The sequence below is a fragment of the Meles meles genome, chromosome 1 (genome assembly GCF_922984935.1).
Source record: "Meles meles chromosome 1, mMelMel3.1 paternal haplotype, whole genome shotgun sequence".
Lineage (NCBI taxonomy): Eukaryota > Metazoa > Chordata > Mammalia > Carnivora > Mustelidae > Meles > Meles meles.
In genome coordinates this window covers 214,912,870-214,925,874 of record NC_060066.1, presented here as the reverse complement: position 1 = coordinate 214,925,874, position 13,005 = coordinate 214,912,870, and the positions used below count along the sequence as shown (strand labels likewise).

At 63.1% G+C, this 13,005-nt stretch overlaps 1 protein-coding gene across 2 annotated transcripts in view; it reads left to right on the top strand.

Annotated features, from left to right (window-relative positions):
* Nucleotides 1-5,496, top strand: part of TP73 (tumor protein p73) — a 43,729-nt gene extending 38,233 nt beyond the window's left edge. Inside the window, exons 8-14 of one of the 2 annotated variants that reach the window (XM_046028105.1) lie at nt 4-146; nt 387-475; nt 958-1,079; nt 1,510-1,658; nt 1,947-2,085; nt 2,349-2,442; nt 3,403-5,496. In XM_046028105.1, coding sequence (XP_045884061.1) covers nt 4-146; nt 387-475; nt 958-1,079; nt 1,510-1,658; nt 1,947-2,085; nt 2,349-2,442; nt 3,403-3,741 — 1,075 coding nt within the window. In that variant the 3' untranslated portion in view covers nt 3,742-5,496. Of the gene's footprint in view, nt 1-3; nt 147-386; nt 476-957; nt 1,080-1,509; nt 2,086-2,348; nt 2,443-3,402 lie in introns of both variants that reach the window. The other variant, XM_046028104.1, reaches the window with a different exon arrangement.
* The last annotated feature ends 7,509 nt before the right edge of the window (nt 5,497-13,005 follow it).

Sequence of the window (13,005 nt, the reverse complement as noted above, 5' to 3'; positions counted from 1 at the left end):
CAGCGGACAGGTGCTGGGCCGCCGGTCCTTCGAGGGCCGCATCTGCGCCTGTCCTGGCCGAGACCGCAAGGCTGACGAAGACCACTACCGGGAGCAGCAGGCCCTGAGCGAGAGCGCCGCCAAGAACGGCGCCGCCAGCAAGCGCGGTGAGCAGCCTGGCAGGGGCGTGGAGCGTGGGGGCCGCCCGCGCCCTCAGACAGAGCGAGACCGCCTCGGGGTGCCCTGGCTCCAGCTCCGCCCAGCACGACCCCACCCTGGGTCGGCCCCTCTTGAATGGGTTACTGGTCTCTGGGCCCGTCCACGGCCACACGCACGTGAGGGTCGCTCGCCCCAGGTGGCGGGTATCCTGCGGGCCTGACCTGCATGTGGCCTGCCTCCCCTCGCAGCCTTCAAGCAGAGCCCCCCTGCCGTCCCTGCCCTGGGCACCAACGTGAAGAAGAGGAGGCAGGGGGACGAGGACGTGTACTACATGCATGTGAGTGGCCCTGGTGTCCTCAGGGCTGCGACCCGGGGCTCCGCAGGCGGTGGGCGGGGCGCCTGGGAGAAGCAGCTCTCAGGCAGCGACTCTGCGGGCTGCCCTCCCCCCCACCAGGAGAAGTCCTGCTGAGATTGGGGGTGCGGGGCGCAGACCCCCCCAGGGGACAGTGTGTCAGGGGTCACAGATACTGTGACTCCATGGCCGCCGCGTGGGTCAGCGCACCCACGAGCTCTGCCGGGATGGTTCTTCCGTTGTGTGACGCTGATTCCACAATAAGCCCCCGGTTCTGCAAGCTCCCTCTCTGGTGCGCCCCTCCCCAGCACCCTGAGTGTGCAGAGCCCCGGGACCGGGAGGGGGGCAAGGTGGGCGCTCACCGGGCCCCAGACCTGCTCCTGGGGAAGGGGGCGCCTCCCGGGCCGCAGCAAGCTAGGGGGCTCGGCGAAAGGCCGCCTGTGCCGAGGGTGCCCGTCTGTGCTCAGGTGCGGGGCCGGGAGAACTTCGAGATCCTGATGAAGGTGAAGGAGAGCCTGGAGCTGATGGAGCTGGTGCCGCAGCAGCTGGTGGACGCGTACCGGCAGCAGCAGCAGCCCCTGCCGCGGCCGTGAGTGCGCCCCGCCCCGCCCCGCCCCGCCCCGCCCCGCTCCGCCCCGCCCCGCCCCGCTGACCCCGGCAGGAAGGGCCGATGAGTCCACCCCCACACCCTCATGCCCCCCCCCCAGGGCAGGCACCCAGGGCCCCCACCTGGTGCCGCCGCCTCCAGGGAGCCTTCTGTGCACCACGCTGTCTGGGCCTCCGCCCCGCCTCTCCCACGGGGGCCTCCTAAGTGTCCACTGACCGGGAGGCGGTGGGGAGGGGCTCAGCACGGCGGCCCCACGGGCTGGTTCCCGCAGCAGGGCCGGCTGTCCCCTCGGTGCGCTGGGGGTGGGGTGGGGGCGTCCGGCCCAGGTCCGGGTGGGAACGCGGGTGAGGAGGGGGCGCCCAGACACGGGGCGTCGCGGGGAAATGACCAGGAGCTGTCGCTGTCTGAGCAGGAGCCACCTGCAGCCAGCGTCCTACGGGCCCGTCCTGTCACCCATGAACAAAGCGCACGGGGGCGTCAACAAGCTGCCCTCCGTCAACCAGCTGGTGGGCCAGCCGCCCCCGCACGGCTCAGCGGCTGGGCCCAACCTGGGGCCCATGGGTGAGCACCTGGGGCCCATGGGAGCGTGCCTGGGGCAGGGCGGGGCCCAGAGCGGGCTGGGAAGGCTCAGAGCGTGGTCCGGCTGCGGACACTGCCGCCTCGCTCGGGGCTGTCGCTGGCTGCCTCGCACCGGCAGCTGCTGTCCACGGGCGGGAGGCACAGCCGCGGACAGTCCCTCTGTCCGTTCCCCACCACGGGGAGGTCCGTCCTGTGCTCTCTTCCCAGTCGTGCAGAGCCGGGGAGGCCCGGCCCGACCGGCCCTGACAGTCCCCACTGCCGCCTGCCTAGGCCCCGGGATTCTCAACAACCACGGCCACGCCCTGCCGACCGGCAGTGAGATGAACGGCAGCCACAGCGCCCAGTCCATGGTCTCGGGGTCCCACTGCACCCCACCACCCCCGTACCACGCAGACCCCAGTCTGGTCAGGTACGTGGGCTGCTGCTGGGTCCTGCCACGAAGCCGCCGGCCTCAGCCCCTCCCCTGCCTGTCCTCGTGCCCATCCGCTGCGCCAGCTCGAGCCCAGACAGCGGCAGGGGAGGGCCTGGGGGGGAGCACCCCGCAGGTGCTTGGGAGACAGCGTGAAACACGGGGGCTTGTGCGGCGGCCGTGGGCAGGCAGGGGTGCCAGGCCACACAAGCGAGCGCATGCTTGGAAGGCAGAGCCGGTCCACACCCGCCTTCTCCCCGCAGCTTCCTGACGGGACTGGGGTGTCCGAACTGCGTCGAGTACTTCACGTCCCAGGGCCTGCAGAGCCTGTACCACCTGCAGAGCCTCACCATCGAGGTAGGAGCCCGCCCAGGGCGCGGCCGTCCGGCCTGCTCCCGGGGCTCGGTTTCCTGCTCTCACGGGGGGCGGGGGAAATCCAGGAAAACACTTCTTCTGAGCCCGGGCCCCACCTCCTCTCTCACGTCTGGCTTCCTAGCGAGTCAGCCTTCGAGGTGGGGGCGAGGTCAGCTGTGCAGGTGGTGGCTGGACGGGACCCCCCACCCCCCACCCCCTGGCCCTGGTAGGGCGTGGCTCACGCGGCGGTGACGCCGCTGTGACGTGGGGGATAGGCTGTTCCCAAAGCACAGAGAGTTGCCGAAGCCAGAAGGGTCTCGGAGCTGGTGCAGCTCAGTGCCACTCACACCGGGAGACACTGAGGCCCACAGAAAGCAAGACAGTCCTTGCTGTGCACCCACAACCACGGTGGGTCCTGGGTTCAGATGGTGCCAGGCTAGAAGCAAAGGGCCATGGCCGACCTCTGGGTCCGACAAGAATACCGGCAGGGAGTCCCTCCTGAACTGTCAAAGACCTTACTTGCTCGCAGCCTAGGGCTGTCTTGAGCTCTAACGTGTGGTTAGCCAAGGGGGGCTCAAGCCTCGGGAGCCCCAGATCCCAGGGGGGTTCCAGCTCGGCGGCCCACCCAGGGCTGCGGGCCAGTCGCTCAGGTGAAAGTCCTCCCTTCCCATCCCCACCCAGTCGCCGGGGCTAGTTCGGTGCCTGGCTTGGCGGGGAGGGTGCAGGGGCTGGGTGATCTGCCCTGGCCCCCACGGGGCCTGCTGCGGAGGGGCTCGGCCAGTCCACAGAGCCCAGGGGTGACCTCACCCCTACACGCACACGCCCCTTCTCAGCTCTCCGGTTACGGTTACGGAAGGCCACGGCCTCGTGTGTGCGACACTAGCTGCCCCGTTTCTGCCCGGCGCTGGGGGGCGAGGGGGCTCCTGGGCCGGGACCGCTAACGGTGGCCCACGGCTCCCGCAGGACCTCGGCGCCCTGAAGATCCCGGACCAGTACCGCATGACCATCTGGAGGGGCCTGCAGGAGCTGAAGCAGAACCAGGACTACGGCGCGCAGCAGCTGATCCGCTCCAGCAGCAACACCTCCGCCATCTCCATCGGCGGCTCTGGGGAGCTGCAGCGGCAGCGGGTCATGGAGGCCGTGCACTTCCGCGTGCGACACACCATCACCATCCCCAACCGCGGGGGCCCGGGCGGGGGTGCGGCGCCCGACGAGTGGGCCGACTTTGGCTTCGACCTCCCGGACTGCAAGTCCCGGAAACAGTCCATCAAAGAGGAGTTCACGGAGAGCGAGATTCACTGAGGAGCCGGGCTTCCTGGGAGAGCCTGGCCTGGACTCCCCGGGAAGCCTGGCTTTGTCTCCTCTTGCTTTTGTCCAAGACTGCCTGGAGGCAGGGCCTGCGGGGAAAGGCGAGGCCCACCCCCCAGCACCCTGGGCAGTGGGCGTGACGTGCCAGGGGCCGGGACCTGTGCCACGGGTGCTCCCGAGGGCCGGCGTCACCCACCGTGGGCCTGGTCCTCCTTAGGGCTCCGCGGCTCCCCAGTGAGGTCCTCCAGGACTCGAGGATCGGCTCTGCTGACGGACTGCCAAAGCATTTTTAGACGTCTTCTGAGCGGCTCCAGGATTGTATCTAAAACGTGTTTATTTTGGGTCGATGCTTCAGACCCTGTCTCTGCCCAAGGCTGGGTCCCTCTGCCGGACTGGAGGGTCCGCCTGTCCCTCGCTCTTCAGACCACCGCGGCCCAAAGAGGAAAACCAGAACCTCCCTGGAACTGGAGGGGCCCAGGGGGCGGTGCGTTTGCCACATGCGGGGTCCCTCCCGGGAGGCAAGGACACTTCTGGTCAGCGGCCACCAGCCAACACCCACGCCAACACCACCGGCCACAGCCGCCTCCCTTCGGCGACCTTCAGGGCACAGACGTGGACAGCATGCTCATCGGACTACCGGAAGTTGTCAATGTTTGATAAAATGATACCCTTTGTACTTGCTGAGTCAGCTTTCATCCTGTTTTTCGCTTTCATCCTCAATATTCCCTTCAGAGTTCAGCCTGCATTCCTGCGCCCCAGGTCTGTACAAACAAGCTGCTCAAGGACCCAGGGCAGGCCGGGCGAGGGCAGCTTCCCACTCCGACGCCGGACGGGGCGGTGGAGGGGCAGGCTGGGTCCAGCCACGGTTTGGCTGCAAAGCTCTCCACGTGGGACCGCTCCGCCCCGTTGGCCGCGCTGGCAAACTGGGGGCAGGGCAGCGGGTGACCTTTCTCAGGGCCGCGGGGAGAACCGTTCCCAGGCAGAGGGAGCAGTTGGCAAGAAGGTGCACCTGTTGCGGGGCTTGAGGAAGCCCCGGTTGGGGAGGGCCCCCCCGTCCTCCTAGGGGTGGTCCTGAGGCAGGCAGTGGGACTGCAGGCCTTCAGGAGGACCCCGGGGGGCAGCAGGCTGAGGGCGGCGTGGGGCCATTTTCATTTGCAAGGAACCTCATGAGCCTTTGTGACAGACGGAGCACCGTGTCCGCGGCAGGACACGCGGCCACAGAGACGCCGCCTTGTTCCAGCAGGCGGGAGAGAGGGAGGCCCGCAGGGGTGCCAGCGCCTGGCTGTTCCCAAGCTCAGCCGCCCCTCCCGCGTGGGTCCCCGCTGACGCCCCCCACGGAGGCAGGCAAGCCTCCAGGCCGGGGAAGGTGGACACGCGGCCCTCGCACCCTTCAGGTGTGCTCTTGTTGCCCTGAGCCCCGCGGGAGGCGCCTTCACCCTCAGGCCCCGTGTTCACAGGCGTCCCGGACTCCAGCTCCGTCCCGCTCCACGCGGGACCAAGCGTGGGTGGGAAAGCGCCAGCTCGCTTCCCCGGGGTCCGCCCTGGGGGGAAGGGGTGTTCCTTGCCGCGTGGTGGTTCAGAGACTGGCCAGCAGGGGAAGGGAGCCCCGGAGCAGAACCCGGGCCAGCCTCACCCCAAGCCCACCCTGGGGGCCACCTCCAGACCAGGACATCGCCTTGGAAAGTCGTGGCCATTCCCGCGGTCAGTCTACACTGACCGAAAGCATCGTTTGTGTGGATGTAGCGGCTGCGTCTGGGGTGATGCCGTCATCCTGTCCCGCACCGCGCACTCGCCGGGACCACCTTCCGGGGCTGTCGGCACACCAGGAGGCTCTGGCCCTCAGCAGGCGCCAACCGGGCCGCAGAACCAGCTCGTTCCAACGGGCTCTGCTCCCTAGCCCGGGGGGTCCATGCGCACGGGGCTCTGCCGTCTCCCCAGGGAGGTATCGCTGCACCGGAGGGCCGCAGTCACGGGCTACTGGGGGCCGGGTGCGGCTGCCCGTGCCCCCGTTTTCTCATGTCACGCCCCCTCCACCCCCAACTCCGCCGCGAGGCCGGGGAAAGAAGTACACTGTCCTGCTCTTGCCTTGGGCGTCAAGGCTGGGCTGGAGTCTGGCAGGTGCCCCTGTGGTCACACCCTGGGGCTCCCCAGCGGTGCTCCCTTGTTCCACCTCAGTGCTGGGGACACAGCCCCAACTTGCTGGGGTCCGCAAACCTGGCGGGAACCCAGGGCTCCGTGGCTTCGTCTCCAAGGTGCGCTCCTGGGGGCCCGAGTCTGACGGGAAATGCCACAGGGGCCCCACTGGGTGCCCAGGAAAGGGCTGGTGTGCGGCGGGCAGAGCCCCGAACATGGAGAGGGGAGGGAGGAGGTCATCCTCCCACGGGGGCCCCAGGCCGCACACACCGTCCTGGAGCCTCTCTCTGTGCTGGAGGAGGAGCACCTTTGGGGAGAACAAGCCACGAGACTGACTTGAGTAGGAACTCGGGCCTGCTTAGGAGACGGTGCGAATGGGCAGGAGCAACACCACGCAGGTCTGAAACTCTGGGTCTGCAGAACTCGAAAACCAAGAACAAAGAAGCCTTGAGGGCGGGGGTCTTTCCAGTGGTGAAGGGGCAGGAGGGACGCTCTGGCTGGGGAGCAGCCTGGAGAGTGACACACTGACACCAGCCCGCCTGGGCTCCGGCCAGAGAGCGCGCTGCTGCTGCGGGGGGGCCCCTCACGGCTCGCCACAGGCTTGGCTGCGTGCGAAGTTCGTCACCAGGGCTGGGCCACGGGGCAGCGGTCATGTCCATGGCCCAGGCCCCCCGCAAGCACGGGTCAGGGACGGCCAGCTTCTCAAACGCAGACGGCCACTTTGCTGTTTCCATAAGGTAAAGCACTTTAACGCTCTAAGGTTAAGAAAAAAATACCACCCGTGTTTTTACTGTCACTGATGCTTCTTCAAGCAGTATTAATGGGTCTGCTCCAATGAAATTAACTTTTCTGGTAATGTAATCTTGGGAAAATGTGCTATTTTTTTAGCTGTGTTTTGTGGGAAATTTTGTTTTTGTAACATAATAAAGAGCACATTCCGAAGGCGGTCTCTGAGTAACTCGGGAAGAGAACAGCACACACGCGCCGGCAGCTCCCCACAGGCGAGGGCTGTGGCCTGCAGCAGCCCCTCCGGGCTTCTCCGGCGTTTTCGTGGCAGGCGGCCGTGGGCACCGCAGAGCCGCGAGCTCAGGCTGCCTGGTCACAAGAGAGACCCGGGCGCACACGCGGGGTTCTGTCGGCACAAAGCTGCCTGACCTCATAGGCCTGACTTTGCCCTCGGCCTCCGGACCCCTCATCCAAGGGGCGGCTGGAGGTCTCGACTTCGGAAAGCTCATGCGGGGTGCGGGCAGACCACGGACAAGCCCCCCAGCTGCCAGAGTCCGGCAGTTCACGCTTCTCTGCAAAACTTAGAGAGCTTCCGTCTGCTGCCCTCGGGCCGGGAGCTACACGGGCTTCCCTTCCATTCTCCCAGTTCTCAGCTTTCTGCATTTCCCGGCTGTAGCAGACGGGGCGACGCCCCAGCAAAACAGGCCTCGTGAGTCTGCTCAACCTGCGGGGCCCAAGTCTTTTAGACATTGGGCTTAAACTAAGCAGAAAACACACAAAGGCCAGATGGAGCCGTCCCCATTCTGCTCTGGCACTCTTGGAGGCAGGGACAGCTCCACGGGCACACCAATGGGCACACCACAGGCAGGCAGGCCCGGAGAGGCCAGGAGGGGTCTGGAGAAGCCGGGGGGGCCGGGGGGGCCGGGGGGGGGGGCCAGGAGGGGCCAGGAAGGGCCGAGAGGGGTCTGGAGAGGCCGGGGGGGGTCAGGAGAGGCCGGGTGGCGGGGTCAGGAGAATCCGGGGGGCTGGGAGGGGTTAGGTCTACCAACCGGGGCCCCAGCCCACCTTTCTGGTTGGGCCCATTGATTCACACACAGTCCTCCGAGTCAAACCTGCTCATCCCGTTCCCAAAGCTGTTGTCTATCCCAGGCCCACTGCGGAGGGCTGAGCAGAACGTGCCCTCACCCCATCACTGAGACAGGAACCCCAGCGACAAGCCCCCCAACACCTCTGGACTGGATGGGAAGCGAGGAAAGGCAGCGTCTGAGGAACGAACACGGTAACGCCTGCAGCACAAGGTGCTTTTCGTATCTTTGTTCAGAAACATTTTTTTTTTTAAAGATTTATTTATTTGACAGATAGAGATTACAAGTAGGCAGAGAGGCAGGCAGAGAGAGAGAGAGGAGGAAGCAGGCTCCCAGCCAAGCAGAGAGCCCGATGCGGGGCTCGATCCCAGGACCCTGGGATCATGACCTGAGCCGAATGCAGAGGCTTTAACCCGCTGAGCCACCCAGGTGCCCCCAGAAACATTTTTTTTAAGTAGGGTAGGAGCAATACAGCCCAGCACTTCAGATACACAAAAACGTCTCCCCTGTGTCCACTGCATGAGGCAAAACGAAGATCCGTGTCCAAAGCAGACCGGCTATTCCGCAAGGCCTGCTTGTTCTGGGAGCATCCCGGCGGCCGGCGCGTAGTGCCAGAAGGAAAAGAGGAGGCCTGGCGGCACACTCCCCGCCCCTTGGGAGGAGAAGGGCGTCCGCTCATCTCCCCGCCAACCTCCGAAGACCACGTCCGCATGCCGGCAAGAACAGGATGGGCTTTGCTGGCGCGCCGGGACATCTCGTTGGACCTGGAGGAAAGGCGCCGTCCCCACGCGCCTCCTGCCCCACGTGCCTCCTGCATGGATTCTTCCAGATGCCTGCCTGGTTCTAAGCACCGAGACAACTGCCCCAGACACCCAGGGAACCCCGCAGCCTGCCTCTTGCCCGTGACCTTTAGTTTGCAGTGTGCCCCGGAGACAGCTTGCAGCTGCCCCTGCTCAGCCCACCCGGCCAATCCTGCCCTGACCCCCGGGCCCCACGCTGCGGGGGCTCCTGCCGGAAGCGCCTCCCCCACACATGTCCAAGTTCCTCCTGGAAACTTCCCCCACCTGGAAGCATTCTGAGACCCCTCCCGGTGGTGCCTGGCCGGGGTCTAAGAGGGCGGGGAGAGGCTAGCGCCCCAGCCGGAGACGCCCAGGGGGTCTGGAAGGTGCCCAGAGAACCGTGCCCCCGAGGACACGGTGGACAGAACCGACTGGAAGGTGCAAACACCGAGAAGGCACCATGTGTGCGCATTGAGCGACAGTCGGCGCTGGAGCGAGGCAGGGCCAGGTGCTAAGCACGCAGGGCAGGGATGAGTGGAGCAGAGTACTAAGTCAGGCCAGCAAGAGCCCTGCAGGACGACATCCGAGGAAACCCCCAGCAGGTCGGCGGAGCCTAGGACAGAGCCTAGGATGGACGCATCCAGGCAAAGCAGAGGACGAGGGCAAAGCTCCAGGGAGGGGCCCGCAACGGCAACAGGTGAGCCGTCCATTTCTTCGGTTCTCTTCTGCTGGGCCGGGGTGACCCGTCCTCACTGTCCCGCGCTGCCGACAGGTGACCCACTGCTCTGTGCGTGCCCTACCTGGCTGGGACTCCCTCCCCGACATCCAGCTTTCCAACTCAGAGAATGGAAAAGGGCCTGTCATTGAGGAGGCGTGAGAGCAGAGCGTACTCAAACAATGAATCTGAAAGTCCACTAAACACGAAACGCTTCCGCCTGACGCCTCTTGGCCCCTTTGTCACAGCGGAGAGATGCAGTAACGCTACCCGTCGTGCCCATAGCTCTTCACAGGCCTTCTGATACGTGGTTCACGTTCCTTTACTTGCTCTCAAACTGGGGTGGGGGGCGCGTCCTGAACGGACCCCCACCCTCGGACGGCGGTAGGACGGCCCTGAAAGGAACACCGCGGTCGGACCTGCACAGAGGGCGCTCCCCAGGGCAAACGCCGTGTCTGGAGTGACTTCTCCCGGCGACGAACTGATGACTTCCATGTCACATGTCCCGGGGGCCCAACGCTGCCGACGCCGCAGCCTGGAGGCTGTCACCGGAGCATCACCGCAGGGCCCTCCGGCCAGAAGGGAAGCGAGGTGCACGTCCACGATGGGGGTCCTCACCTGACTTCCTCAGGAGGCCTCAGGAAGCTGCTGGGCACAGACCGCTGAAGGCAGAGCCGGTGGACCTTCCCCAGGGCACCCCCGGCAGGTCTGCTCGGGTGAGAACTGCAGAGCCGGCTCCAAGCGCCCGGGAGGGAGCCGCGCCTGGGCTTGCCTGGCCCCCGCCCCCTGCACCAGAGTGAAAGGCACAGCTGGTCAGCCCAGCCCGGGCCGACCACGCCAGAGTGTCTTGGGGACCACACCCCTCCATGCCCGCCGGCAGCTGGTAAGTTCCAAGGCCAGCAGCCACGCGGCTCCCTGGACACAAGCGGGACAGAGGCCCGCCCGCGCTGTCGTCTGGATGCTAAGGCCTCAGGCACCCCGTGAGTTTGTAATTAAGTATCTGGCTGTTCACCTGCTCGGCAGCCGTCCCTCTTCCCAGATCCTAAGCTCAGCAGTGCAAAGGCTGTTCTGTTTTATCCCTCAGTAAACGCCCACGCCCAGCGCGCTCCTGCGGAACCAGGAGCCATTTGAGACACTGGTCAAGACACAGTAATGGGACCCGCGCTGCCTGCATCTCAGAGAAAGCAAAAGCAGTTCGGAGAGGCTGGGCCCAAAGTCACAAAGCCGGTGAGGGGCAGCACCCGGCCGACCGGGCCTGAAGCCTGAGCGGCGCTCTCCCCTCGAGACCCCGCTGCGAGCAGGCGCCTTTAGAACAAATAACACTCGGACAGAAAAAGCCAGTTAACTCTTGCTTCTGGAAATGAGAAATCTCATTTCGAGACTGCAGGGTAGCTTTTTGGAAAAAAGTACCCTGAGTAGGAGACATCGTTGTATTTGAAACCTTGAAAACAGAAGTCACTGGGAGGCTGCTCGTGTAACATCCAAGACTGAAGGCTGGCCACCGCCGGCGCCGCCCGAGCAGGACAGCGGTCCGCCCATCCAAACTAGGTCTCCCGCAGAACATCCCTTCCCTGAAAATTGCCGGCACACCCAGAACTCACAGCACGGAGTACAGATCAGCCTGGAAATCCCAACCGCGGTTTTCTCTATGATCACGGACCACCCTCACGCCCGGCAGCTGTCGCTCAGAGCCTTATTCCTGGTGACAAAAGGGGTCAGGCACGCGCCTTTAACAGGACAGCACAAGGCCCAGAAAAAACACATCCACCTCCAAGTCTGTCAGGGCAGATGGACTCTCTATCAGTATTTCTCAAACGTGAACAAGACGCAAACACCTTCTGAAGGAAAAAACCTCCCTGCGTTTCCAGTATTGACTTAAATTATTCTGAATATAACCTACATAAGATAAAAGCAGGTATTAATTCCTCATGTAACTATTAAACCAAAACTAACTTGTAAAGCCAAATCCAAAAATCACAATACCGCTAACGCAGATGCACGTGCATTTGACTTTGTTGCAATGAGCAGCCCCCAGAGTGACACCAGCCTCCCAGCTCGTGGAATCCCCTAAGAGGAGTTCCCAGTGCCACCCAGCTGAGGACCTGGTCCCCGCCCCCACTCCGCCTTCTCCGTTCCCACTGCCACAGGTGTTCCCCTCACAGCACAACGTCAGGCCGATCAGAGTCGATGTGTCTATGCCACCGGGCGCCACCATTTGGTCACTGAAATCACACCACATGACCGGCTGCAGAGTGCTCACCCAGCGGTCAGGAGCAGCGACAAGACTGCCATTTGTGACCGAGCACGGACTCCGAACAGGGCGCTGCAAACCAGCAGGAGCTCCCACTTCCGTAACACGGCAGGGTCACACGGCTCCAAGTGGCCAGGCCAGGGCAGGACCCCAGGGGAGTGGCTTGAGTCTATGCGGCCCCTACAGATGACCAAATATGGTCTAATATTCTCAGGTCACCAAAACGTAAATGCCGAGTTATGAAATGTTTGCAGAAAAATCTTAGATCTCAAAGGACACCCCAGCTCGAGAAGCACAGTGGCCCCTTCCGTCGTTAAGCCTTCCTGTCCCTGACTGGCCAAGAGGTCAGTCCCTAGGTGAGGTGGCCCTCTGGGAGAAGCAGTATGCACGTCCTTCAGAAACGATACTGGAGCGTTTCCAGAATTCTTTCCCATAAGCAATGGTCAGCCCCCAGTTTCTGAGTAAAAAGGCTATGACTTAGGAGCCCAAGCCCCTCTTAGGGAATACTGGAGAAGTCCGCTTCAGATAAAAGTTGGTGACCTCACGCCCACCGTCGGAGGCAAGTGCCGGCAAATGGGTGTTACAGGTTTGTGTCGACTCACCCTACGGAGCTCAAGATGGCTTCTGATGTGTTTAGAAATTAGTGCCCGATCTTCACGTCCAGGAAACCGACGGGCTGGGGGCGGTGAACACGCCCAGCGCACTCAGTGAGGCAGACATGACCCTGACACCAAAACCACGTGAAGACGCCGTAAAGAAGCTATGGAGTAACATTCTTCAACACAGAAACAGTCTTCCCAGGAATTCAGCAAATGGAACCCAACAACGTATAAAAAGGGTAATACAGCAATACAGCAGGGTCGAGCGCGCTTCTGGGAGAAGGCAGGGCTGACTGGATGTTCATTCATTGTCTCAACTGATGCAGAAAACACATCTGATAAAACTCAACATCCACTCATCACAAAAACTCTCAGCGAAGCAGGAATAGGAGGCAAACTGCCCCACCCCGCAGAACTCACCGCGGGCACCGTACCTGTAAACGACGAAGGCCTCCACCCTAACTGGGCACAACACGAGGCTCTTCTCATTCCTACTCCACATCACAGGAAAGGTCCCCGCCAGTGCAATGAGACAAGAAAAAGAAAAGCACACCAGCTAGGAAGAAGGAGAAAGTCGTCTCTACAGAGAATCAATAGAACATGGGAATTTAGTGAGGTCGTAGAATACAATTTCTTACACGAAAATCGAATCATATTTTTATACACTAGCAATGAAACAACGAAAAAAGAAAATTTAAAAAGTGTTAACTGTATGGGCGCCTGGGTGGCTCAGTGGGTTAAGCCTCTGCCTTCAGCTCAGGTCATGATCTCAGGGTCCTGGGATCGAGCCCTGCCCGCATCAGGCTCTCTGCTCATTGGTGACCCTGCTTCCCCCTCTCTCTCTGCCTGCCTCTCTGCCTACTTGTGATCTCTGTGTGTCAAATAAATAAATCTTAAAAAAAAAAAAAAAAGTGTTAACCGTAAAACTAAAATGGCCAGTTGCTTTTACCAGCAAAGGATGGGTTTTTAG